The sequence below is a fragment of the Myxine glutinosa genome, chromosome 1, assembly GCF_964187855.1.
Source record: "Myxine glutinosa chromosome 1, kmMyxGlut1.1, whole genome shotgun sequence".
NCBI classification, from domain to species: Eukaryota; Metazoa; Chordata; class Myxini; order Myxiniformes; family Myxinidae; genus Myxine; species Myxine glutinosa.
Window position 1 is genome coordinate 298,894,729 of NC_136261.1, and position 26,426 is coordinate 298,921,154.

Below are 26,426 nucleotides of genomic sequence, written 5' to 3' on the forward strand. Positions count from 1 at the left end.
GTAGTTATCACAATGAATACAGACCATGATGGTGTAGTAATCAGAATGAATACAGACCATGATGGTGTAGTTATCACAATGAATACAGACCATGATGGTGTAGTAATCAGAATGAATACAGACCATGATGGTGTAGTAATCACAAATGAATCACAGTAAATGAAATTCTCAGAATTTCTCTCAATGTAGGCTGGCTTGCTTCAAGGTACATTTATGAATCTAAATAGTTTCTGGTTCACATTAATGACTTCTCATTTTTATCCTATCTCAAAAAAAATCCTCTACCTTTTTTTTTCAACAATATATCGAACAGACTTTGTCAAATTCCGAGCTCGTCATGTTGGCTGCAGCTGCACCTATCATATCACATTACGAAAAGCTAATCAAATAATTGGAACATTTTATTTAATCCAAGTAAGTGTCACACCCTCACTCTCTCTCATGAAGGACCAAACTTTCCTGCTAATCTACTCTTTTGATCAACATCTACAAGATGTTGTTCCACCCCTCAAATGATTGGGCATTAGTGTATCAGCAGAACACTTTCCTAGATGGACTTCAATAGTCTCCAAAGCTAGCTGTAGTAGTCTAGGCATTGTCTGCTATCCAAAGTCCTTGATGCTGTCACCTCTTATGGCTACAAGGAATTTGTATGAGGTAGAGCAGAGTATGTGCCCTTATTGTTGACCAATGGCTTCAGATCTCACCTGTCACAGGTGGGACGTGGCTGTCTATCTCTCATATTAATTGCCATGTATGATATTTAGTAAAGGTAAACATCTAGTTATGCAAGATAACCTCAAAAGATTAGCGCAAATGTCTGGCCAACAGGCGGAGAACATACAAAGGTTGCATTGCACTGATATAGTGACTTTGCGAGGCAAATTCGGTTGTATACCCACATTTGGAGAGGTTCTTGGCTTCAAGGGTTCGGAACCTCAGTGATGAATGGAGCTCAACTGATGATCCCGACTGTGAATAAATCAGTCAGCCAAAGATTTGGTCATGTAATTGATTGCGAATTTCTGTTTAATTGTTTTTCCTCTCAAAGTGTTGTTATTCTGTAATACAAGTTGATGGAATTATTATCTGTCTCTGTCTCTCTGTCTCTCTGTCTCTCTCTGTCTGTCTGTCTCTGCTCTCGTCTCCGTCTCGTCTCCGTCTCCGTCTCCGTCTCGTCTCGTCTCGTATCCTCTCCGTCTCCGTCTCCGTCTCCGTCTCGTCTCCGTCTCTCTCTCTCTCTCTCTTTGTCTCTCTTCTCTCTCTTAATCTCTCTCTCTCTCCCTAGTTTCTAGACTCTAGTACCTCTCTCATCTGGTCTTGCTATAACCTGTCCTTTTATTTAACACTCCTGCTATTCCTAGCCTTACGAGGAAGTATGCATTCATTAAGAAACTGCCTCCATGTTAATTTCATAAACTTGTGGCTTTGTGTTCATCCTCATATTTTATAGCACTTCTATCCCACCTGAAGAATCAACATTCCAATCTCGATCTTCTCTTCAATGATACAGTGCCAGCACACTCCCAATCCAAATCATTTTCCACCCCAACTTGTGAACTACTTCACAAAAATTCACCCATTGGCCTTTCACCTTCCTTTCAACTTGGTGGCTCTTTGTTAGTTTGATTTTCCATAATTCCGACTGTTCCCCATCACCCACTATCAGGAAGTGACAATGCATTTTCTCTTGCATTGCTCTTCAACAAGCCTTTATTCTGCATCGAAATATCTCACTTGAGAAGGTGGAGAGGTTTCTGCCAAAATCTCTATTCCGATATATTTGCTGACGATTCCACCCTCAGCCACATAATCTCTCATATTTGAGACAGGCAGCAGCCTCTTCCCTCTCTGCAGGCATTAAATTCAGGAGCTGGTACAAAACTTGGAATATGTCTTTTAAACCCGACAAAACCCACACACTCACCCCGTCTCCGAAAGGATTGTTCGGCAAACTCTCCCATCTACTTCCTAAGCAAACCGCTTGGAGATTAGGTCACTCAAACATTTGGGCCTCACCATCAGCCATATGATCTTTCATGGGTAGACCATATTTGTAAGATGGCCTCCAAATCCAGCCACCAACTGGACATCCGCTGTTGTGCAAGATCTTTCCTTGGACAATTTGAACTTTTGACAACCTTTAAGGCCTGTCCCCTTTGGGTTGGTACCCCTGCCTTTTTACACCTTGCCCTTATGTTATGTTATGAACATACCTTATGTTATGTTATGAACCTTGGAAAGCAAAGCCATCAAAGTTATTGGTATCTCTCCTGTCAAAGCTAAATGTCCAGACCTGTTAATTTTGCATTGCAGACAGTCGGTGGCGTATTTGTATTCAACCGCCTACTTTTTGGTGTTGCACCCTCTGCCTTCTCTTGCTCTGTCTCTCCAAAGTTTCTGCAGAGCACATGAGGTCTACCAGTAACCCTCTTCTTGTTAAACTTCCAAAATCCAGGTTCACCTCCACTCATTTGTTCCTCTTTTCTCTCACCTATGAAACAACTTCCCCAGTCTGTTCAGTCCCATTCTTCTCTCTAAGGTTTGAAGACAGATGTTCACCACAACTTAAGGCACTCCCCCATCCATACTCATAATCTCTTGTACCTCAAATGACCCACTCACAAACACTCTCTTTTTCCAGGTTGTTGAGATCCCTGCCCCCTCTTTTTGTTTGTTCGTTGTCCGTTAGTTTACTCCCTTTCAGTTTCACCCACTTTCCCGTTCCCCTTCTTGCTGTGTTGCAACTTGTTCACCCCTCCCGCCCCCAATGTGTCCTTGTCCTTCTAACCTTGATCTCACTCTCAATTTCACTTATATTCTGCTTTTGGTGTTCCCCCTTTCCATTTAGTTATATTCCAAATCTGCTCTCGCTTGAGCCTCTTCTGTGATGAGCCTCGACTATGTATACAAAAAAGTTTTCATTAAAACAAAAATCTAGCAATATTTCAAGCTGAAGCACTCTTGCCGCTGTCCGTAGTCAATTGCTAAATATGTTAGAGAACAGCTTATCCTGGAAAGGCCCTCATGTCCACACATGTTCGCCATCCAATTGGAAGTGAAGCTGCAGCCGCCGCTCCAGCAGAGATGATGCAACACATGAGTTCAGCATGAATATCCATGAGGCAAACATGGGTGAAGCATAAATATGCATTTACATTCAAACTTTGTTACAGCACAGCTTTTACATTTTATTTGGTGAGGATACCAATCAAGTGACAAACCATTTGGGTGTAATCCGAAATGGCACATCAAATAATCATTAACATGTTATTCATTGCTAAAATAGCTCATATAGTTATCTTTGAAACTGTAATATATCTAACCTGAAGTGCGTGATCTGGTTTTCAAGCAAACAACGAAGTTGCTCCTTCACTTCTTCAAACTGTTCCTTCTCTTCAACTGCCACCGTGCCGATACCATCCGGCCTGCGTAAAGTTGAGGAGAACATGGATCGAGTCTCACAGGAAATACACTTGACCTGATCAATCAAGTATGGTCAGGAATAAAAGTTGGTTATCTAGAAAACTCTGTGTCGCTAATACAAGCCATGGCAGTAAGCAAAGGTGAAGAAGATGCAAGCAGGTAGTCTATTGGTCTGACTCATCATTGGCCCATGCTGGTTACAACTACTTTAGACATACCTGAGAGCGAAAACAAGATTGAAATGGTTAAAATAGTTCAGGTTCACTGGAAATAGGAAGTATGTTGTTACCTGAGAGTGAGTCGAGACCTATGCTACAAGCTGTCATTAAAGGACCATGCAGGAGAAATGATTTACTTTCTCCTATTTTAAAGGGATGCACCAAGCTGGAGTTGAAGACCACAACCTGAATTGTGCTTGAGATAAGGTTACTCAGGTAAACAAATAACATCCTGAATTATTCATCTTTTCAAGCTTCTTTGAAGATATATGTTGAAGAAGAAATGGACCGTGTGATGGCAAGGGACGTTGTCACGTGGCGCCGCTGTTTTACAATCCTGTGCACATACACATCTGATTTTTCTCCACTTTGATATTATAATTGAATATCCAAACTTACACATTCCCATTATTTTACATAAGAGGCTAATGGGAAAAATGGCTCCCACTGCTTCTCTTTCTTGCCATCATAAATTATGTAGTGTGGGTGGGAAGAAAAAGGTGCGTTCACTTTATTTTTTAACAAGGGTTTTATAGTGTGTCGGATTCATCGGACAGTCCATCATTCCATGATGGAAATGTATCGAGATATTTGACAACATAATACAAAGTGTCCCTTTAAACCATAAAAGATCATAGTCGGAGGATGTGCCATTAAGCAAGTCATAATGAGGTCTCAGTTCACAACAAAAGCGTCGAAAAGTAGAGCTCAGAAGTATTAAACTTGCCTTTGAACCGACTGTTAAACTGTCATCCTGGTACTTCTCAGGCATGGTATCGCATGGATGAATATTGAACATGCTATCCTTTGGATGCTGGGCCAATAATTGAATATGTCACATAAAGGTTGTCCTGTGTGTTTGTGTTGGCTGGTGAACATTGAAAACACACCATGGCGGTAATCATTCAAAAATATTCTTCTCAGAAACTTACAAATGGAATCCAGACTAAACTGGCCACGCAGAATCATGACCATGACCTAACCTTGAGTTGTGCTCTCCAAGGCCGTTTCTCCTCTGGAAACTGAGCCATGGGCTTTTTTTTTTTTTTTTTCCTTTTTTTTTGTATACTGAATCGAGGCTCGTGAAAGAGCTAACATTTATTTCACAAACAAATCAACCAAACAAACAAAATATACAAAAAGAGGGAGCAGAAGACAAGATGGGGAGAGAAGGGGAAGCACACAACCACAACATTTGAGAGCAGGGAGAAGTGTGGGAGGGAGAGGGCTTGGGGGCAGGAGGCGTGGGAAGGGGAGGGGGGGGGGGGGAGGGGGAGAGGTATAAAACACAAGGAGACCGAAATTAGCGGGGGTAGAAAAGATCAAGGTTTTGGATGGGGGAGGATAAGAGATGGTGATGAACAGCTGTTTTAAAGACCTGGAGGGTGGAGTGGGATTGAAGAGAGTGAGGGAGTTTGTTCCAGAGGCGGGAGAAAAGAGGAATGAAGGAGTGAAGGTGAGCAGAAAGTCTTGATTTTGGCAGTTTAACCATAAGAGGGTTGCAGGCAGATCTTGTGCGACCTGTAGGAATATTTGGGGGACAGAGCCCAGAGAGAGCTGGGGGGGCAAGGCCAGAGAGGAGTCGGTAGAAGACGGAAAGACCACCAACCTGCCTGCGGTGAGTGAGTGAAAGGCCCTTGGAGTTAGCTTCATCGCGGGAGATTCCAATGATTCTGAACGCTTTGGTTTCAACAGCGTGAAGACGGGCTAGGTGTGAGGCAGGAGCACCAGACCAGAGGGGAGAGCAGTATTCCATAGAGCTGCGGATGAAAGCCTTGTATGTGGTGAGGAGCTCAGGTGTGCCAAGGAAGGACTTCGCACGACGGAGGATGCCCAGTCGGCGACTGGCTTTGGAGGCCAGATTTGAAATGTGGTTTTCCCAGGAAAGATCATGGCAAATAGATTAGGCTTCTCCCCTAATCCCTCATATTCACTAAAACCATATTTTCATCACAAGCTACATGACCGACATGGACCACATTTGGTACGATACATCAGAACATTAAGGTCTCATGGGGTTGTGCTCCTCATCCAGATCCGCACTCTATAAGAGGCTGAAAAGGGGCGCTTCGTGTCAAATTCAGGTAATTTATTTAAAAATCTCAGAAACCATGGGGAAATAGCTGTCATTCCCCCACAGGGCTATTTATATTGGATTATTTCACATAAAAGAACATAGTAACCACCATCTAATCTCGCATCACAGACAGGTGGCCTCTGACTTCTACTGCCTTCTTTCTGCTCTTGAGAGTACTGCCATGATGTGTTATCTGCCCTGATCAGGCAATGCATTGTTTCGGCCGCGAGTTTTGGAGTTTTCTTAGGATGGGAAGGCTCGGTTTCCTTCTGACTTACCGGGCCTGAGATCACCGAGCACGAATAACTTCTTGTCGCAACGGGTTGTTAATTAACAGAGAACACCGATTAGTCTACCAGGCTACCCCAGTTGAAGAACTGTTGAAGCCATACGATGTCCTTCAGTCAGCCCATCAGTCTGGCAATGGGTTCATTAACATTTCTTTGTTTTTTTTCCCTACTCCTCTGAGGCGGCTCAATGGATCGTTATGAACCTCGGCATAGTGATTCATGATGTCCGTTGAATGCACAAAATCAAATGGAGCCCGTTTTAAATTTCCATCCAGGTGGTGAGATAATTACCTAATTAACTCAAAATGTACAGTAATCTATGTTTGTATGTCCATCACATATCGCGAGATTCCTTCATCTCACGAGATATTTCAAGACTTTTTTTTTTTTTTTTTTTTAATACAAGATCGGGGCTCGTGAAAGAGCTAACATTAATCACAAAAAGGCAAACTGACACATAAAACATGAGATAAAGGGAGCGGGAGACAAGATGGGGAGAGAGAGGGAAGCACACAAGCACAACATTTGAGAGCAGGGACATCGAGAGATCTGTGGGAGGGTGAGGGCTTGGGGGGAGGTGGGAGAGGTATAAAACATATTGACACTGCAAAGACTTCCACGAAAGAAGTTGGAATTTCAAAAAAATGGACCTGGGGTGAATTAGCAGGGGTAGAAAAGATAAAGGTTTTGGATGAGGGAAGATAAGAGATGGTGGTGAACAGCTGTTTTAAAGACCTGGAGGGAGGAGTGGGATTGAAGAGAGTGAGGGGGTTTGTTCCAGAGGTGGGAGAAAAGAGGAATGAAAGAGTGAAGGTGAATAGAGAGCCAAGATTTTGGCAGTTTAACCATAAGACGGTTGCTGGCAGATCTTGTGCGACCTGGAGGAATATTTGGGGGACAGAGCACAGAGAGAGCTCTGGGAGCAAGGTAGAAGCCGGAGAGGAGTCGGTAGAAGACAGAAAGACCACCAACCTGCCTGCGGTGAGTGAGTGAAAGGCCAACCGAGTTAGCTTCATCGCAGAAGATTCCAATGATTCTGAAAGCTTTGGTTTCAACAGCGTGAAGCCAAGCTAGGTGTGAGGCAGCAGCACCAGCCCAGAGGGGAGAACAGTATTCCATTGAGCTGCAGATGAAAGCCTTGTATGTGGTGAGGAGCTCAGGTGTGCCAAGAAAGGACTTCGCATGACGGAGGATGCCCAGTCGGCGACTGGCTTTGGACGCCAGCTTGAAAATGTGGTTTTCCCAGGAAAGATCATGGCAGATAGTGAGACCTAAAAGCTTGAGCGACAGAACTACTTGGAGAGGATTGTTGAGAAAGTAGATTGGAGGGTTGTCCAGTCGGTCCTTTCGGAGAGACATTGTAAGAATGTGAGATTTGTCAGGATTGAAAGACATGTTCCACTTGTTTGACCAGTCTGTGATTTTGTCCAGGTCTGCAGAGAGTGAGGAGGCTGCAGACTGCCGATCTGAGGGATGGGGGTATGGAGCGGCAGAGAGTGGAGTCATCAGCAAAGAGATAGAGAGGATTTTCCAGAGAGTCGGACAGATCATTGATGAAGACCAGAAAAAGCACAGGGCCCAGAACACTGCCTTGGGGAACTCCAGCCTGAACAGGAAGGGGAGATGAGAGAAATCCATTCAGGGCCACACGTTGACTACGACCAGGGAGGAAGTCTGCAAGCCATGCGTGAGATTTCCATGGATACTATAGGAGGACAGTTTGGTGAGCAGAGCTGGGTGCCAGACCGTATCGAAGGCACGTGATATGTCAAGGGATACAGCTCTGATTTCCTGTTTGGCATTGAGGACCTCCATCCATTGTTGAGACACCAGAAGCAGCATGTCCAGAGTAGAATGACCTGGTCTGAATCCAAATTGATGATCGGAGATCAAGCCATTGGAGAAGAGGAAGGATTTGATATCCAAAGTAATGATGGATTCCATGACTTTGCTGATAATTGGGAGCAGGCTGATTGGTCTGTAGTTGCAAGGATCTGTTTTTGCACCTTTTTTGTGTAAAGCGGTAATGTTTGCTGATTTCCAAGATGCTGGCAGCTGACCTTGAGCAAAAGAGAGGGTGAAAAGAACAGAGAGAGGGTGAGATAGAGCGGCAGAGCAGGATGTTAGGACCCGTGGGCTGATGCCGTCTGGTCCAGTTGCAGAATTAGAGTCGAGGTTTGACGAAAACTTATCCACCTTGTCAGGAGAGAAGGACACAGAGTCCAGGAGCAGTTGGGTTCGACTGGGTAAGGTGGGAAGAGAGATGGGGTTTGGGACACAAGATTTTGAGGCAAATACAGAGTTGAGGCATTTGGCTTTGTCACGTGCAAAAGTTGGTTGTTTTATTTAAACCTCCGACATACTATTGAAAAACCTGAAGACCCAAAAGACCCTATGATTCTTAAGACCCCGAAGATCCTTAAGACCTTATAGATGCCTTTGAAACATAAGACCCTTAAGACCCCTAAGCACCCGAAGACCCTTCAGACCCCTAAAAGCCCCCAGAACCCTCAGACCCTATATACCCCCATTAGAACGTTCAGACTCCTGTCTACCCTTTTTAGATACTTTTAGATATTACCTCACGCGCAAATCGAGCAGGGACCGAATGAGGGCGGCAGAGAAGCTGACGGTAAGCGCGAGCCGCCAATCAGGGCTCAGAGGGTGTAGCGGCAGCACTGCATCACAGGGCGTGGTTGGAAGGTTCGATAAGGTTCGGGGCGTATCAATATAAGCGGTTGCGCAAAGCCCCCAGGAGGACTCGCGAGCAGTAAGAGGAGAGCGCGTGAGAAGTTGGCACCCAGGAGTTCAAGCAACAATTGAGGTACGAGGACTGAGTTGGCATTGAGTGGAGGAAGACGCGCATGAACCAGGATACGCGCTCATATGAAAGTGACGCTCGGTTGAGCTTGAAGCCGAGCCGTTATAGTGCATTGAGTTATGCGAGTGATAACGGGCTGTGTAACCGCCAGCCACGCTGAGAGACGCGTACTTTTCCTTCCTACCTCATCGGCTGCCTTTTGTTCGGGAGACGCGCTACGAGGATCCTTCCACTGCCTGCTTGCCTTCTTCGCGGGACGTGCTGGGACCATGGAGAGCCGGACGGGGCCGTTCCTGGATGACCACGTCGGCGCGTTTGGCCAGAACATCATCCAGCCTGCAATCCCCTGTGTGAGTGTGACGGGCCCGAGTCTGCGCTTTAAGAATACGACTGTTTAAGTGCTGCTCTGTGTCTCTGCGTCTACCGATCATTGTACATACGTGTGGGAATAATAATTAAACCTGTGTTCTTCCTTTCCATTCGATCGTTCCTGTGATTTCCTCATTGACTAAGCGTGGTACGAATAGAACCGCTCGAATCGGGTTCCACGACTAGAAAACTGCACGGACCACGTGGTACTCAATCCGCTCGGTGTATCCAAATCACACGTGGCTTGTGTGAGGCTTGCTTCCCCGCTTTCGTGGCGGTGCAGGGATTTAGGTACGAGCGAGGATTGTCCCGAAACCCTACTTTGCGTTTGTCTGGAAGAGGCGTTTCAAGTCTCTCGGTTCCGCCAAGCCCAGAAAGAACCAGGGGCTTAATCCCCCCTTGGTAAGGGTGAGAAGGGCGGCGGAGAACCGTAACAATATATATATATATATATATATATATATATATATATATATATATATATATATATATATATATATATATATATATATATATCCGTGTATTTGCTGGTGATAAAATGCGACATGTTTCTCTATTCGTGGAAAAGTGTCCCGCAAATTCACTGTCATTTTCTATTTGCGGCTGTGTTCTGCGAATTCGCGGTTTTTCAGGGGTGCAAGTTGTTTTTTTTTCCACAAGCTTTCTGCCACACTTTCACAAGCTTGTCGCAACTTGATGCTGTCCTTGCATCTTTGAAACAAAATAGTTTGTTTCTGGGCAAAATGCAATGATAATGCCATAACTTTTTGAGATATCCTGCTATGTATCGGTCATCATTGCTGAAGGGTGCTCATTATTTATATATATATATATATATATATATATATATAAATATATATATATATATATATATATATATATATATATATATATATATATATATATATATATATATATATATATATATATATATATATATTGTTGAAGGAGCTGCGCTCCAACGCGAGTCGAAAGAATTGACGCGACCAAAGACGGAATTCGTCCGAGTTGCTTTAATGAAACAAAACAGCTCAGGTATTCTGACAAGCCCGTTTATCGGGCAGCAATATATATACACATTTATGCCGGGGCGTTTGCCCGGGAAAACCGAGACCGGGCATGCCCGGGTGTCAAGGGTGAGTCCTGGAAAGGCGAGTCTGGACATGCCCGGGCGTCCTGAACGCGGCCTGGCAAGTCGAGGCTGGGCGTGCCCAAGCGCTCTGGGCGAGCCATGGAAAGGCGAGTCTGGACATGCCCGGGCGTCCTGGACGCGGCCTGGCAAGTCGAGGCTGGGCGTGCCCGGGCGCTCTGGGCGAGCCCTGGAAAGGCGAGAGCGGGCATGCCTGGGAGGTTCGGGCGTGCCCGGGAACAGCGAGTCCGGGCATGCCCAGGAGAGGCGCGTCTGGGCCGGTCCGGACGAGCCCGGCATGGCGATCGCGCCCTGGTCGCGTCCTGGCAGGTGCAAGGCGATTGTGTACATTCAGCGGGAACCGCTACACACGCCCCTCCAGAATCGACCTGCACCGGCAGGGTCAATTTAAGGGGGGTCCGGATGACCCGGCCGAAGCGACCCCTGGAGGGTCGTGGGGGGGCGTCCGATCTGGTGGTGGGTGGTCGAGAGGGGGGAACTGTGGACGGGGGGCGGCCTCGCCACGGAGGAAGGGCCAACCGTGGTGGTCGGTCGACGTCCACGTGCGCCGGTTTGAGGTGGTCCACAGAGATCCGGTCCGACCGGCCCCCGACGTCGACGACGAAGGACTTGTCGCCCCGTCGCAGGACCCGGAAGGGCCCGTCGTACGGCGGCCGGAGTGGCCCCCGGTGCGCGTCATGACGCACAAAGACGTACTCCGCTGTGCGAAGCGCCGGGGGGACGTAGGACTTGGGGCCACCGTGGCGGGACGTTGGCACGGGGGCAAATCGTCGGGTGGCCTCCTGGAGGTCCGAGCGCTGGTGTGCGGCGGACCAGGGACTGGTAGCGTCGGGCACGAACTCGCCCGGGACGCGGAGCGGCTGGCCGTAGACGAGCTCGGCGGCGGACGCCCGGAGGTCCTCCTTGGGGGCCGTGCGGAGGCCCAAAAGGACCCACGGCAGCCGGTCGGTCCAACCGTCGTCCTGAAGGCCGGCCATGAGTGCGGCCTTCATGGAGAGGTGAAATCGCTCGCACAATCCGTTGGCTTGGGGGTGGTAGGCCGTGGTGCGGTGCAGCGTGACCCCCAACGAGCGGGCGACCGTGCCCCAAAGTTCGGACGTGAACTGTGGGCCGCGGTCGGACGAGATGTCCGCCGGTGCGCCGAAGCGCGCGACCCAGGTGGCGATGAACGCCTGCGCCACGTCGGCGGTGGTGGTGGAGGTGAGGGGCATGGCCTCCGGCCACCTGGTGGTCCTGTCCACCATGGTGAGCAGGTGGGTGAACCCCCGCGATGGGGGCAGGGGACCCACCAGGTCCACGTGGACGTGGTCGAAACGCCGTGCAGGCAGGGTGAAAGGTGTTAGCGGGGCCTGGGTGTGGCGGTGGACCTTGGCCCGCTGGCAGGCCGTGCAGGCGTTGGCCCAGTCACGGACGTTCCGTCGAAGGCCGTGCCAGACGAAACGCGCCGACACCAGCTTCTGAGAAGCTTTCCGGCCCGGGTGAGAAAGGCCGTGGATGGAGGCGAAGATGCGGCGCTGCCAGGAAACGGGCACGATGGGGCGAGGCTGGCCCTGGGAGACGTCGCAGAGCAGGACGGTGCCCGCGAAAGGGATGTCGGCCAGGCGGAGGCCCGTGTCCGCCGCCCGGAGGGCCTGCACCGAGGTGTCGGTGGTCTGGTCGGCCGCCATGAGCGCGAAGTCCATGCCGAGGTGGACTGCGTTCGCGCTGGCCCGAGAAAGACAGTCGGCCACGGCGTTGTCTTTGCCGGCGACGTGCCGGATGTCCGTGGTGAATTCCGACACGGCGGAGAGGTGGCGCTGCTGGCGGGCCGACCACGGCTCCGTGACTTTGGCCATTGCGTAGACCAACGGCTTGTGGTCGACGAAAGCCGTGAACGGGCGGCCCTCCAGTAGGTGTCGGAAATGGCGAACGGCCAGGAATAGACCGAGCAGCTTGCGGTCGAACGTGCTGTATTTTAACTCGTTCGGCCGGAGTTGCCGGCTGAAAAAAGCGAGTGGCTGCCAAACCCCGTCCACCCATTGTTCATGGACGGCGCCCACCGCGTAGTTGGAGGCGTCCGTAGTGAGGGCGATGGGCGCGTTGAGCACCGGGTGAGCCAGCAGCGTTGCGTCGGCGAGGGCCCGTTTTGCGCTCGCGAAGGCCGCGTCCATGGCCGCGGACCAAACGATGTCATGCTTGGCCGGCTTGCCCCGGAGGGCCTCGTAAAGGGGCCGCATGAGCTGAGCAGCACGGGGCACGAATCGGTGATAAAAATTCACCATGCCGAGGAACTCTTGTAGGGCCTTGATGGAACGGGGATGCAGGAACGTGGTGATGGCCTCGACCTTGGTCGGCAGCGGCACGGCCCCGGTCTTGGTGATGCGGTGGCCCAAAAAGTCAACGGTCGTCGTGCCGAAGTGGCATTTGGCCGGGTTGACAATTAAGCCGTGCTCGCTGAGGCGACCGAACAGTGTTCGGAGGTGGAGGAGGTGCTCGGCGCGGGACGTGCTGGAGACGAGGCTGTCGTCCAGATAGATGAAAAGAAATGGCAGGTCGCGCAGCACGCCGTCCATTAAGCGCTGGAACGCCTGGGCCGCGTTCTTGAGGCCAAACGGCATCCTCAAAAATTCGAACAGGCCGAACGGCGTGATGACGGCCGTCTTCGGGACGTCGGCCGCCTGGCCAGGTACCTGGTGGTATCCCCGTATCAGGTCAATTTTGGAAAATATGACCCGTCCCGCCAAACGGGCGGAAAAGTCCTGGATGTGCGGGATCGGGTACCTGTCGGGGGTGGTAGCGTCGTTGAGGCGGCGGTAGTCGCCACACGGGCGCCATCCGCCCCCCGGCTTTGGCACGATGTGCAGTGGTGAGGCCCACGCACTATTGGAGCGCCGCACGATGCCGAGGTGCTCCAACGCGTCGAACTCGGCCTTTGCCACGGCGAGCTTGGCCGGGTCGAGGCGGCGGGCCCTGGCGTAGACCGGCGGGCCCGTAGTGGGTATGTGGTGCTCGATCCCATGCCGCACTGCGACGGCCGCGTGAGGGCCGGGAATTCCGCGAGCAGGCAAGCGAACTCGTTCGCCGTCGGGAGGGCGCACGCCAGTTCGGTCGGCGCGGAGCTGCTCATCGTGCACGCCAGGGAGCTGAAGGTCTCGGCGTGGACAAGGCGACGTCGTTTGACGTCGACCAGCAGCCCGTGCGCGCAGAGGAAGTCGGCACCCAGCAAAGCCATGGGGACGCAGGCGGTCACAAAGGTCCACTGAAAGCGCTGGCTGCCGAAGCAGAGGGTGACGTCGCGCGGGCCGAAAGTGCGTATGGCCGAGCCATTAGCAGCGACCAAAGAGGGGCCGCAAACGGCGTCCCGCCTGTCCTGCTCGGAGGCGGGTATGACGCTCAGTTGGGCGCCGGTGTCACAAAGGAAACGCCGCCCGGACGCTTTGTCCCGAATAAAAAGCAAGTTGCCCGAGTGGCCGGCGCTCATGGCTGGGAATGAACGCCGGCCCGGCCGTTTCCCGACTTGCCGAAAGTGCACGGGGGTCGGCACGTCCGAGCCTTGTGTCCGAACCTGGCGTGGTAATAACACCACACCTGGTCAGGTGGAGGCCCCGGCCGTCGTGTCGGAAGCGGTCGGAACGGCGTGGCGGCCGCCAGTTGCACCGGCAGTTCGGCCTCCAACCGCGCAGGGCGCTCAGGCATCGTGGGCGTCGCCTCGGACGGCGGCAGGCTCCAGGTAGCCGCGCCGATGTGTTGGCCCGCCGAGGAGATCTTATCGGCTTCTCTGGCGAGGGCGCGGGCATCGGTGATCGACGTGCCAGCCAGGGCGAGGCGTACCGGGTGAGGCAGCTGGCGAAGGAACAGCTCGCGGAACAGAAAATCCGGAGAGTGCTCACCGAGCAACGAGAGCATATAGTCCATGCGCTCGGACGGGCGCGTGTCGCCGAGCTCGGGCAGGTCGAGCAGGCGCCGTGCGCGTGCCGCCGGTGAGAGGGCGAAAGCGTCGAGGAGGAGCGTCTTCAGCGCGTCATACTTGTCAGCAGCCGGCGGGTGCTCGAGGAGGCTCAGGGTGCGGGCCGTGGTGGCGGAACCGAGCGCTGCCACGACGTGGTGGAAGCGGGTGTCGTCCGCGGTGATGCCTCGCAGGGCGAACTGGGAGTCCGCCTGGGCGAACCAAACAGCCGCGTGAGCCTCCCAGAACGTAGGCAGTTTAAGAGTCACTGCCGTGTCCATGTCGGTAGGTCACCAGTGAAGGAGCTGCGCTCCAACGCGAGTCGAAAGAATTGACGCGACCAAAGACGGAATTCGTCCGAGTTGCTTTAATGAAACAAAACAGCTCAGGTATTCTGACAAGCCCGTTTATCGGGCAGCAATATATATACACATTTATGCCGGGGCGTTTGCCCGGGAAAACCGAGACCGGGCATGCCCGGGTGTCAAGGGCGAGTCCTGGAAAGGCGAGTCTGGACATGCCCGGGCGTCCTGAACGCGGCCTGGCAAGTTGAGGCTGGGTGTGCCCGAGCGCTCTGGGCGAGCCCTGGAAAGGCGGGAGCGGGCATGCCCGGATGCTCTGGGCGAGCCCTGGAAAGGCGAGTCTGGACATGCCCGGGCGTCCTGTACGTGGCCTGGCAAGTCGAGGCTGGGCGTGCCCGAGCGCTCTGGGCGAGCCCTGGAAAGGCGGGAGCGGGCATGCCCGGATGCTCTGGGCGAGCCCTGGAAAGGCGAGAGCGGGCATGCCCGGGAAAGACGAAACCGGGCGTGCCCGGGAGGTTCAGGCGTGCCCGGGAACAGCGAGTCCGGCATGCCCAGGAGAGGCGCGTCTGGGCCCGTCCGGACGAGCCCGGCATGGCGATCGCGCCCTGGCCGCGTCCTGGCAGGTGCAAGGCGATTGTGTACATTCAGCGGGGACCGCTACATTGTTGTGGTTTTTGGAATAAAGGCAACCCCCCTTTAGTTAGTTGCGACACAACATGTAGCCTCGCTTAGTCAGTTATTTCTTATTAAATGTGAAGTATAGCCTCCTTCCCAGTGTTGGTATGCGTTGAGGCAGGTAAAGTAAGGGTAGGCCTTATTGGAGCCTGGAATGCCATGTGGTGGGCCTATGACAAGTCGAGCAGGCCCGGGGGAGGAGCTGGAGGGCGTGGCTGGTAAGCAGCAAACAGGCAACGGGAGCTAAAGGGGAGTGGCCAATAACGGCAGCCAATGAGAGCTAAGGGGAGTGGCCAAGAACGGCGGCCAATGAGAGCTAAGGGGAGTGACTGATGGGGGGCTATCATGACACGTGACCCCAGGCGGCCAGTGGAGGCCCGTGGAACATTCTAGTGGGGCTCCGGGGGATATAAGACCCGGCCCGGACCCCTGAACTCTCTCCCTGGCCCTGGACTCTGAACTCTCTGGCCCTGGACTCCGAGCTCTCTGGCAGGACGACCTCTCTGGATTCGAACTCTCTGGCAGGCTGAACTCTCTCGGGATTTGCAGGCTAGACGCTCTCTGGACTTTGGACGCTCTCTGGATTCGCTCTCTCTCTCTCTGGCCCGACGATCTCCCTGCCTGGACTCCCTGCATGTGCGCTTTGCCTCGCTGGCTTTGGGACACGCTACGTGGATTCCCGTTCATGCACGACCGAGGTCGACGTCCCTGCCGCGAACATCCTCATGGGGAGGGGGGGGGGGGGGACGCCCAACGAACCGTCCAGGGCGAACTACGCCAAGCGGCCGCGCTTTGTGCGCGTCCCCCTCTTCCTCCCCTTCCCCGAACGAGTCTGAGGGCCCTTGTCTGGGAACGTAAGTAAGGTGGTTAAGATTCTCCTCTGTGTCCCTTTTCTATCACCAGTGTACATTTGTGAATAAATCTGTGATTTGTTTCCAACTTGGCCGTTTTCGTCCCTTCACCATTGGCCTCGCATTGCACGAGTTAAAACCGCTCGATCGGGTTCATAGAGATTAACGGCACGAGTTACGCGACGCACAAACCACTCGGGCGTACCATACCGCGTGACTCGTGTGAGGTTCAACCCCCGTTCTCGCGGCGGCGTGTGTATTGAAGGTACTCGGGTTGTGACCGGAAACCCTTCCACGCGCTAGCTGCAGGCTCGGTGGCTGGAATTGCCCAGCAATCCGTCCTCCACGAGTATAGCGTGGGGGCGGCCTCGTGGACTCGAAGCTCGAGGGGGAGCAGGGCTTAACCCCCCCTCAGTACATCGACGCGCTCGAGATCCGCAACAATATATATATTATATATATATATATATATATATTATATATATATATATATATATATATATATATATATATATATATATATATATATATATATATATATCAAATGATAGGACGTCAACAGTTATGTTTCATGTCCGCATCGAGGTCAGAGGGGTGCAGTTATCGAACTGTAGCTGCACACTACAACAGCCAAACGGTTACGTATCAAACTAGATGGTATTCATAGAATATCTACCCTGTGCAGTCAACTTGGTGCGAGCCAGCTCATCTGTTTTTGAAGGGGTTATTTCTTTGATCCAATATGGCTGCCAGACGACGTGAGCGATTGCATCATAAATTTATATTCTCTAATACAATTGTTGCATAGATCATGCTCAATAAATTTCAAATTGATCATACCAAGTGTTGTCCCTGTCGAATTATGACATCATAATTAAGTCACCAATGACGTCATCATTAACAACACTTATTCCCCATGCGGAGTTATTTACAATGAGCCATGTTTCAATTTTTCCCACGGAGTAGTTTTGGGGATATAAAGGTGCAACTTTTTTTTTTTTCCAAGATGGTGCCTGTACCACATGACCTATGACATCATAATTATTATTGAAATATTCTACAGGAGGAATCGCTCCCATGTTGAAAATTTTGTGTCCATCAGACCAACAGTTGCAGAAAAAAAAAAAAGCATACTCATTGAATGAAGCGTTGTACTTGTCGAATTATGACGTTATAATTAAGGTACCAATGACATCATCATTAATATGTCTTATTTCCCATGGGGAGTACTTGACAATGAGCCATATTTCAATTTTTTCCATGGCGTGGTTTCAGAGATATAGAGGTGCGAAATTTTTCCAAGATGGCGCCTGCACCACGTGTATGACGTCACAATTATCATTAAAATATTATACAGGAGGAGGCGCTCCTATGGTAAAAATTTCGTGTCTATTGGTCTAACATTTGCAGAGGATTTTTTAAATACTGATCAGATCAAGCATTGTACTTGTCTAATTATGACGTCATAATGAAGGCACCGATAACGACCATTAACGTATTAATCCCCATGGGGAGTATTTCACAATGAGCCACGTCTCAATTTTTTCTATGCAGCGCTTTCAGATATAGAGACATATAGATATAGAGATATGATATAATATTTCAGATATATAACCCCGCCTCGGCCGGGCTGGGCCCATTTCGCAATTAAAAGCTGAGCTGAATTATAGTAGTCAATCTTCTACGGCCGTGAGTAAAAGCTGAATTATAGTAGTAAATTCATTCAAAAAGAACTAAAAATGTCGGGGCGGGCCCCGTGAAGGTTATAGGCTAGGTGGCGAGGCCAGTCGGGGCCGCCTCGGCCGGGCTGGGCCCATTTCGCAATTAAAGGCTGAGCTGAATTATAGTGGTCAATCTTCTACGGCCGCAAGTAAAAGCTGAATTATAGTAGTAAATTCATTCAAAAAGAACTAAAAATGTAGGGGTGGGCCCCGGAAGGTTATAGGCTCGGTGGCGGGGCCGGTCGAGGCCGCCTCGGCCGGGCTGGGCCCATTTCGCAATTAAAAGCTGAGCTGAATTATAGTAGTCAATCTTCTACGGCTGCGAGTAAAAGCTGAATTATAGTAGTAAATTCATTCAAAAAGAACTAAAAATGTCGGGGCGGGCCCCGGGAAGGTTATAGGCTAGGTGGCGAGGCCGGTCGAGGCCGCCTCGGCCGGGCTGAGCCCATTTCGCAATTAAAAGCTGAGCTGAATTATAGTAGTCAATCTTCTATGGCCGCGAGTAAAAGCTGAATTATAGTGGTAAATTCATTGAAAAAGAACTAAAAATGTAGGGGCGGGCCCCGGGAGGGTTTTAGGTGAGGTGGCGTGGCCGGTCCAGGCCGCCTCGGCCGGGCTGGACCCATTTCGCAATTAAAAGCTGAGCTGAATTATAGTAGTCAATCTTCTACGGCCACGAGTAAAAGCTGAATTATAGTGGTAAATTCATTCAAAAAGAACCCGGGCAACGCCGGGTGCTTTCGGCTCGTATTTAATAAAAATATAGAGGCCTTGAAACAAGACCGTCTTAAACAAATCCTACCTGCTGAAAGTGCTCGGATGGTGATGAGATTAACTCTTAAAAATTAATTGGTTGAGAGAAAACCTCAGGGGAAGGCTTATTAGACAGAAACAATTGTTCTGAATTGTCTATACCAAGGGGCTAGCTGAATAAGGGCATTGCAAGCATGGTTACATCCAAGGATGCTCAACTTTACAATGCCCTCCAGCTGAGAGCTCTTCAAATCCTACAAAATTAATTTGTGAAGATAGGTAATTTATGTAACTCCTGCACTAAAACGTAGTTATTTAGTCATATAGTTTCTTCAGCACATTCAGCAGCCTTTCTGTACCTTAAAGAAAGGCAAACATATTAGGAGCAAAGGACTAATTAAAACAGCATATGGGAATTAAACCAGGAAAAGAGCACCATGAGGAAGTGTCGAGTCCGCAAAGAAATAAAGGTTAGCATGTTTAAATGTCAATGTTTTTATATTACATGTTTTTATATTACATGAAGTTTTATATATTACATATTACAGTACATGACTTTTCTCCATCAATGAATATCATCGTGAGTATACAACTATAATGACCAATTAGAACGGTTAGCAATTGGCCTAACAACCCTAACCCTGATTCATTTTACTTCAATGATCGAAGTCGAGTGGTAAGAGGAAATGCAAGCATGAAGCATATGGGAGTAGAGGGATGGAGGGGGAGATCGGAAGCCGGAAGCCCACGATTTAGTAGAAGCTGGTAACATCCCATTCATCTTTTATACAATATGCATGAAGGCTTTAAGGACACCCTCTCAAATCCAGGTGAGTCAGACGGTTCTTGAACATTATCCACTTTGGAACCATAAAACGAGAAGTAAATTTGGTGTATTTTTTGTTTATTTGATTGTAAAGATTGGATTTCTAATTGTAGCAAATCAAGTCCATGTGTTTTAAATGCACCTGAAAAAGAAATCCTGAGAGTCACATCAGTAGTATGTCCTCTTTTGAGCACCATTATGCAATTACCTTACACTTCAAAATAATCACCTGGGATTTACCTAGATGAAAGCCCTCAAGGTATGAGCAGCCTAAAGTTGTAATTTACCAACATTTCCTTGGGACTGGCACCACCATCACCAGGCAATTTGAGAGCACCATCACCGGAGCAATGCTTGACTCTTCAATCACCTATTCAGGTGGTTTGTAGCATCAGCCATCTTCATTAAAGAAAAACCCACGACAAGGTCAGTCGGACCCAAACGCTTCGCCCCAAATGGACATCATACAAAATGTCAGACTTTTGATCAGGAATTGCTATTTGTTAGTGGCAACGATGGAAGTCTGTATACTAGAACTGCTTTGTGGAGTAATAGTTGAAAAATTCATGCTTATTTTGTGTCACAAAGGGTGAAAGGTTCATGGATGAGGTCGTAAATAAACATGTTGGACTTGATTATTAGAACATGAATCAAAGATATCTTCCCTTAGAATTAATGTAAACCGTAAACGAAATGAAAACCAAATGATTTCAAACTACAAGGGTTGATCAAGGTTGACGTGGACCTTTTATTTTAAAAAAAGAAAAAAAAAAAAGGCAAAGGTGGTCATATTTACCTTTACCTGTTTCTCAAGGTATATCACTGCTACACGTAAACACTTGTGTAGAAATGTTAAGGAAGGGTACACAGGCATTTCTGTGCAAGACCAATGACGTCTTCATCATTTTAAAATTAAAATTCTCGCAGATGTTCTTTGAGTGGGTCAAAGAAAATAAAATCACAAGGTGACAAGTTTGAACTTTACGAGGGATGGTCTGGAATGTCTCAGGTCTTTGCTACAATATGACATATCGTGGGCGAGGGAGAACATTATCGTGAAGTAAAGTCACGTCCTGAGAAAGAATACCTGGTCGCTCATTTCACTTCATTGTGTAACAAGTCACTTTTTTATAGACACGAGCGACTAGCGTGACTTAGCGCGCTCCGCGCTCCTCACCACACGTCGTTTCAGAGGGACAGACATATTTGACCGTGTCTGCTTTCTCAGGGAGTGAGGGATGGCGGGAATGGTGCGTGGGGTTAGTGGTGGTGATGGTGGATTGGGGATCGTGGGGGAATTGTGGAGAGGGGTGGGGGGGGGGTGGATGGTGATGGGGGGGATGGTGGGGGAGAGCAGCCAAAATTGAGTCTTCAGGATCTTTTGGGCCTTCAGGGTATTTTGGGTCTTCAGGGTCTGTTGGTTCCTCTGGGTTTTTGGGGTCTTCAGGGGCTTTTGGATCTTAAGGGTCTTTAAGGTATTTTGGTTCTTTGGGGTATTTAAGGGTCTTTTGGGTCTTCAGAATATTTAGGGTCTTTTGGGTATTGAGGGTGTTTTGGGTATTTAAAGGTCTTTTGGGTCTTCAGGGTATTTAAGGGTCTTTAAGTGTATTTTCGATATTTGTAGTATTTTGGGTCTTTTCGGTATTTTGGGCCTTTGGGGTATTTTGGGTCTTCAGTGTCTTTAAGGAACTTCAGGGTCTTTTTTTTTTTTTTTTTTTTTTTTGTATACAAGATCGAGGCTCGTGAAAGAGCGAACATTAATCGCACAGAAAGACAAACCGACACATAAAACATATAACAGGGAGCGGTAGACAAGATGGGGAGAGAGGGGGAAGGACACAAACACAACATTTGAGAGCAGGAACTGAGAGACATGGAGACATCGAGAGATCTGAGAGAGGGCGAGGGCTTTGGGGGGGGGGGGGGGGGCGTGGGAAGGGGGCGGTGGGAGAGGTATAAAACATATGGACACTGCCAGGACTTCCAGGAAAGAAGTTGGAATTTCAAACAAGGTGGATCTGGGGTGAATTAGCGGGGGTAGAAAAGATCAAGGTTTTGGATGGGGGAAGATAAGGGATGGTGGTGAACAGCTGTTTTAAAGAACTGGAGGGAGGAGTGGGATTGAAGGGAGTGAGGGAGTTTGTTCCAGAGGCGGGAGAAAAGAGGAATGAAAGAGTGAAGGTGAGCAGAGAGCCGAGATTTCGGCAGTTTAACCATCAGAGGGTTGCTGGCAGATCTTGTGCGACCTGTAGGAATATTTGGGGGACAGAGCACAGAGAGAGCTGGGGGTGCAAGGCCGGAGAGGAGTCGGTAGAAGACAGAAAGACCACCTACCTGCCTGCGGTGAGTGAGTGAAAGGCCCTCAGAGATAGCTTCATCGCGGGAGATTCCAATAATTCTGAAAGCTTTGGTTTCAACAGCGTGAAGCCGAGCTAGGTGTGAGGCAGGAGCACCGGCCCATAGGGGAGAACAGTATTCCATTGAGCTGCGGATGAAAGCCTTGTATGTGGTGAGGAGCTCAGGTGTGCCGAGGAAGGACTTCGCACGACGGAGGATGCCCAGTCGGCGACTGGCTTTGGAGGCCAGCTTGGAAATGTGGTTTTCCCAAGAAAGATCATGGCAGATAGTGAGACCCAAAATCTTGAGCGACAGAACTTCTTGGAGAGGATTGTTGAGAAAGTAGATGGGAGGGTTGTCCAGTCGATCTTTTCGGAGAGACATAGTAAGAGTGTGAGATTTGTCAGGATTGAAAGACATGTTCCACTTGTTTGACCAGTCTGTGATTTTGTCCAGGTCTTCAGAGAGTGAGGAGGCAGCAGACTGCCGATCTGAGGGAAGAGGAATGGAGCGGCAGAGAGTGGAGTCATCAGCAAAGAGATAGAGAGGATTTTCGAGAGAGTCAGAGAGATCATTGATGAAGACCAGAAAAAGCACGGGGCCCAGAACACTGCCTTGGGGAACTCCAGCCTGAACAGGAAGAGGAGAAGAGGAGAATTTTGGGTCTTCAGTCTTTTGGATCATCTGGGCCTTTAAGGGTATTTTGGATATTTTGGGTCTTCGGAGTATTTGGGGTCTTCAGGGCCTTTTGGGTCTTTAAGGCTCTTTGGGGTATTTTGGTTCTTCGGAGTATTTAAGGGTCTTTTGGGTCTTCATGGTCTTTATGTTGTTTTGGGTCTTCGGGGTCTTTTGGGTATTCAGGGTGTTTTGGGTCTTCGGGGTATTTTGGGTCTTCGGAGGGTTTTGGGTCTTCAGGGTCTTTTGGGTCTTTGGGGAAATTTGGGTCTTCAGGGTCTTTTGGATCCTCTGGGCCTTTAAGGGTATTTTGGGTCTTTGGGGTGTTTTGGGTCTTCAGGGGCTTTTGGGTCCTTTGTGTCTTTAAGGGTATTTTGGATATTCAGGGTGTTTAAGGCCTTCGTGGTATTTTGGTTCTTTGCAGTCTTTAAGGGTATTTTGGGTCTTCAGGGGTCTCAGCAGTCTAAAGGGTCAAAAGGTATATTCCAACAGTACATAATTAAGAGTTCACGGACTGTGTTTTGGGTGTTAATATTTTTTGAATAAGAAGAAGACGTTTTGGTCTCAAATAAACATACAAACATCACCATATACGTTTGCTCTATTCTAATAAGATTAATGGAAACGTTAAAGAACTTTGCACGTACTTTTAAAAACGTTTTTCTTTTGTATGCAGCACATGTCTGCAGGAGGCATCATTCATTGTTGGGGGTGCAGCTATTCTGCTGAGACTCACCCTGTAGGTTAGAGCAGGAATTTGCACCTTGTTGCGGATGCCGGTGAGAGCTCGCCTACTCTTTGTGAAGGATACCGTGGGGTCTTTGACATCCACCAACAAATGCTAGCTGATGGGATACTCAATTTAACCAAGTTCAACAACCAAGTAAAATAAGGATGTGAAAACTTAATATATGCATTCCTGTGAATTTCACTTGCTTTATTATCCTTAACAAATAACTGGATTATGCAACAATTAATGTTCCACAACACACATGATTATATTGGCCACTGTCTTCGTTTTACCCAGAATGCTTCGACCAGCAGGAATGGCACTGCCTGTAAAACTTGCTCAGTTAAGGTAACCGTTGCTAAACATTTCAGCAATAGACATGTGTGTGTGTGTGTGTGTGTGTGTGTATGTATATATATGTAGTAAAATACATGAGTGGTTGGGGTTATACATTTTTGAAGAAAGAAAGGCACTTCCAGCAAGAAAGAAAAAATAATAATAATAAAAAAAAATAAAAAAAATAGATATATGACTCTGCAAATATGAGCAAATAAGCAAGAGTCTCAAGTGACGTTTCACTTCCTCAGGCTTCCTCAGGCCAATAGACCTATTCTGTCTCAGAAAACGAAATTTTATTTGATGATAGAAACAGTGAAGTTTCTATCACCTACATATGATTTTCTTTGTATTCGGAGACACGAGACAAATAACCACAGGAAATGTGGTTCAACACTGGGATACCAGCATAAATGCTGTCTTTTTTACTCCTCGAGACAGAAAATTGTTCTGCAAAGTTTCAACAAACAATTCTACATTTTGAATGGAAGATTCCACATGAATTGTACTCTCGAGACATTGGATCAATTTTCTTCGCAAAATCAAAATAAGAATAATTTGGGGGCAGACACAGTAGTCTAGATGTAGAGGCACCCACCTGTGAGTTCTCCAGCCTGGGTTTGAATCTTGGCCCAGCTATAAACTGTCATCCTAGTGCTTTGCTTGCAGGGCGAGGCATGTGTGCTGTCCCTTGGATGGACGTCAAACTGGGCATCCCATCTGCTGGCATTACTTGGTGGATATTATTGATCCAAACGGTGTGCTTCTTAAAGAGTGGGAGAGTTGTCCAAATGAATAAATTCCTAATTGCTGCACACTGAGTCGAGAATCCTGACTCGGGGTGGAGATCGTCCAGGATTCTAATCCCTAGCCATTAAACACTGCGTTGGCAGAACCGACGATCTGTAAAAAGCATGGTGCACAGAAGGCAAGACAAAGGGAATCAATTAATTTCAATAAGAATGTATCCATGTGGAGGAATTTCTCCATAACAGCCCCACTGCGTGTGCAGATAAAAGTGACCACATTTATTGAGCTGCAGGTATCCAGATTGCCCTGGGATGTTGTGTCACTTTCCGCAAGTTAAAATATCACTTGAATTTGTTTTCCATAAACTTGCAACTTCTCTTCAATAAAATTCACATCTCAAAGTTACTACAATGGAATATTTAAAAGGACTGCTTATAAATCACACAAACTTAAGGGGCAAACTGACAATGTTCAAAGTATAGAATCAAGCCATTCATTCCATCATGCTTCTTGCCATGCATTCTGCGATCCATTGCTTAGCAGCAGCGTGCGTACTTTAGAAGCGTTAATCTCGAACGTGCATTGGGAAGCGAGGGCACAATGATCATTCATGTACAATGCAACTTATATTGCTTAAACACTCAGCATTCCAAGTGAAAACAAAATTACTTTGTCGCTTTAGAAGAAAATAACAGACTTAACGATATCGGTTTTCATCCCATCTAAATTTTGAACAACTTTCCATAGCACAAAATATAACAAGAAAGAGAAATCCGAGATTGCAGACCCTCACCAAGACGTGCTTTTAGTGCTTTTTAAGGCTTTTGTGTTAAAACAAATATGGCGGCCGAACCACGTGACCGTTGACGTCATCATTATTTTTTTTTCTCCACCAATTTATCCCCAGATGATGCTCAAGATATTTCATCTTGATCGGATGAAGTCTTGTACTTGTTGAATTATGACGTCATAATGGAGGCACATATGACATCATCATTAACATATGTTATTCCCAATGGAGAGTTCTTTACAATGAGCCATGTCTCATTTTTTTTGTCTATGCAGCGCTTTCGGAGAAATAGAGGTGCAAAGTTTTTCGGTTTTCCAAGATGGCGCCCATACCACGTGACCTATGACGTCATAATTAATCATTAAAAAAATTCTACAGGAGGATATACACCTATGGTGAAAATTTCCTGTCAATCGGATCAACAGCTGCAGAGAAGATCATATTTATTCTGTGCGGACAAAAAGACAGACAGACAAACAGACAGACAAATGAACTCAAATGCAATACCCTCTCTCCTCTGGCGAGAACAAAGACAATTACTTAAAGAGCTGCATTGATGTTATTTAAAGAAAAAACAACAACAAGGGAATTTATATTGTTGGGCCCTGGAGTGAAATGGGGGTGTGAAAGTTTTAAATTCTGGCAAGTTTGCATACGCTATAAGTAGATAGTCCTGCACGTGACAAGATAGTATTTGTAAATGTGCTGCAGAAGCGCTACGGTAGATCGGTAAATCTGCTGTCATTCCGTGGGTACGAAAATCATTCTTTAAGTATTGAATAACAATGAACAAATTATTCCGCTCTTTCACCACCTTTGGTTGCAAATGTACATGGGATGTTGAAAAAGTCATAGCGTCCCAAGAGACATCAACTTTTTAAAAATGTTTATTGAGCCTTTGTATACTATATATAATTAATGAGAAAAAGTAGTCTATCTATAATTATAGGAGATGTTTGTGTGGGTGTCTCTATCGCCATTATTCTTAGAGATTGCTGAAACGGACCTTCGTCAAACTTTCAGTGGTTCATCAGTAAGTGTTGGGGCAAAGGAAACATTTTTTTTTGGAAAATTTTGAAGAAAAAAAGTTTGATTTTATTTTATAATCACTCCATAGTACCGAAGCTTTTATAGCTATGTAAAAAGGTAACATTAAATGATCTCTGACCCCATTCTTTAGTGGGTGTAGAGAAATGTTTCTCGGCCCTACAAAAAAAAATTGATTTCTTCAAAATGCCAACAAGATTAGAACAGCACGGGGAAACCTCTGGAACAAACTCCCGCCTTTCTGGAACAGCACAAACTTTCTCCCGCCTCTGGAACAAACTCCCCCACTCTCTTCAATCCCACTCCTCCCTCCAGGTCTTTAAAACAGCTGTTCACCACCATGTCTTGTCTTCCCCC

At 48.1% G+C, this 26,426-nt stretch overlaps 1 protein-coding gene across 11 annotated transcripts in view; it reads right to left on the reverse strand.

Moving 5' to 3' along the window:
- The window catches only part of LOC137439290 (calcium-dependent secretion activator 1), a 539,275-nt gene that overhangs the window by 126,827 nt on the left and 386,022 nt on the right, over positions 1–26,426 (reverse strand). For all 11 annotated transcript variants that reach the window (XR_010986881.2, XR_010986892.2, XR_010986883.2 and 8 more), the window contains exon 14: positions 3,327–3,428. Coding sequence is in view for 6 of the 11 variants with exons in the window: in XM_068135050.2 (XP_067991151.1) it covers positions 3,327–3,428 (102 nt within the window). In the remaining 5 variants the exon portion in view is untranslated. The remainder of the gene's footprint in view (positions 1–3,326; positions 3,429–26,426) is intronic.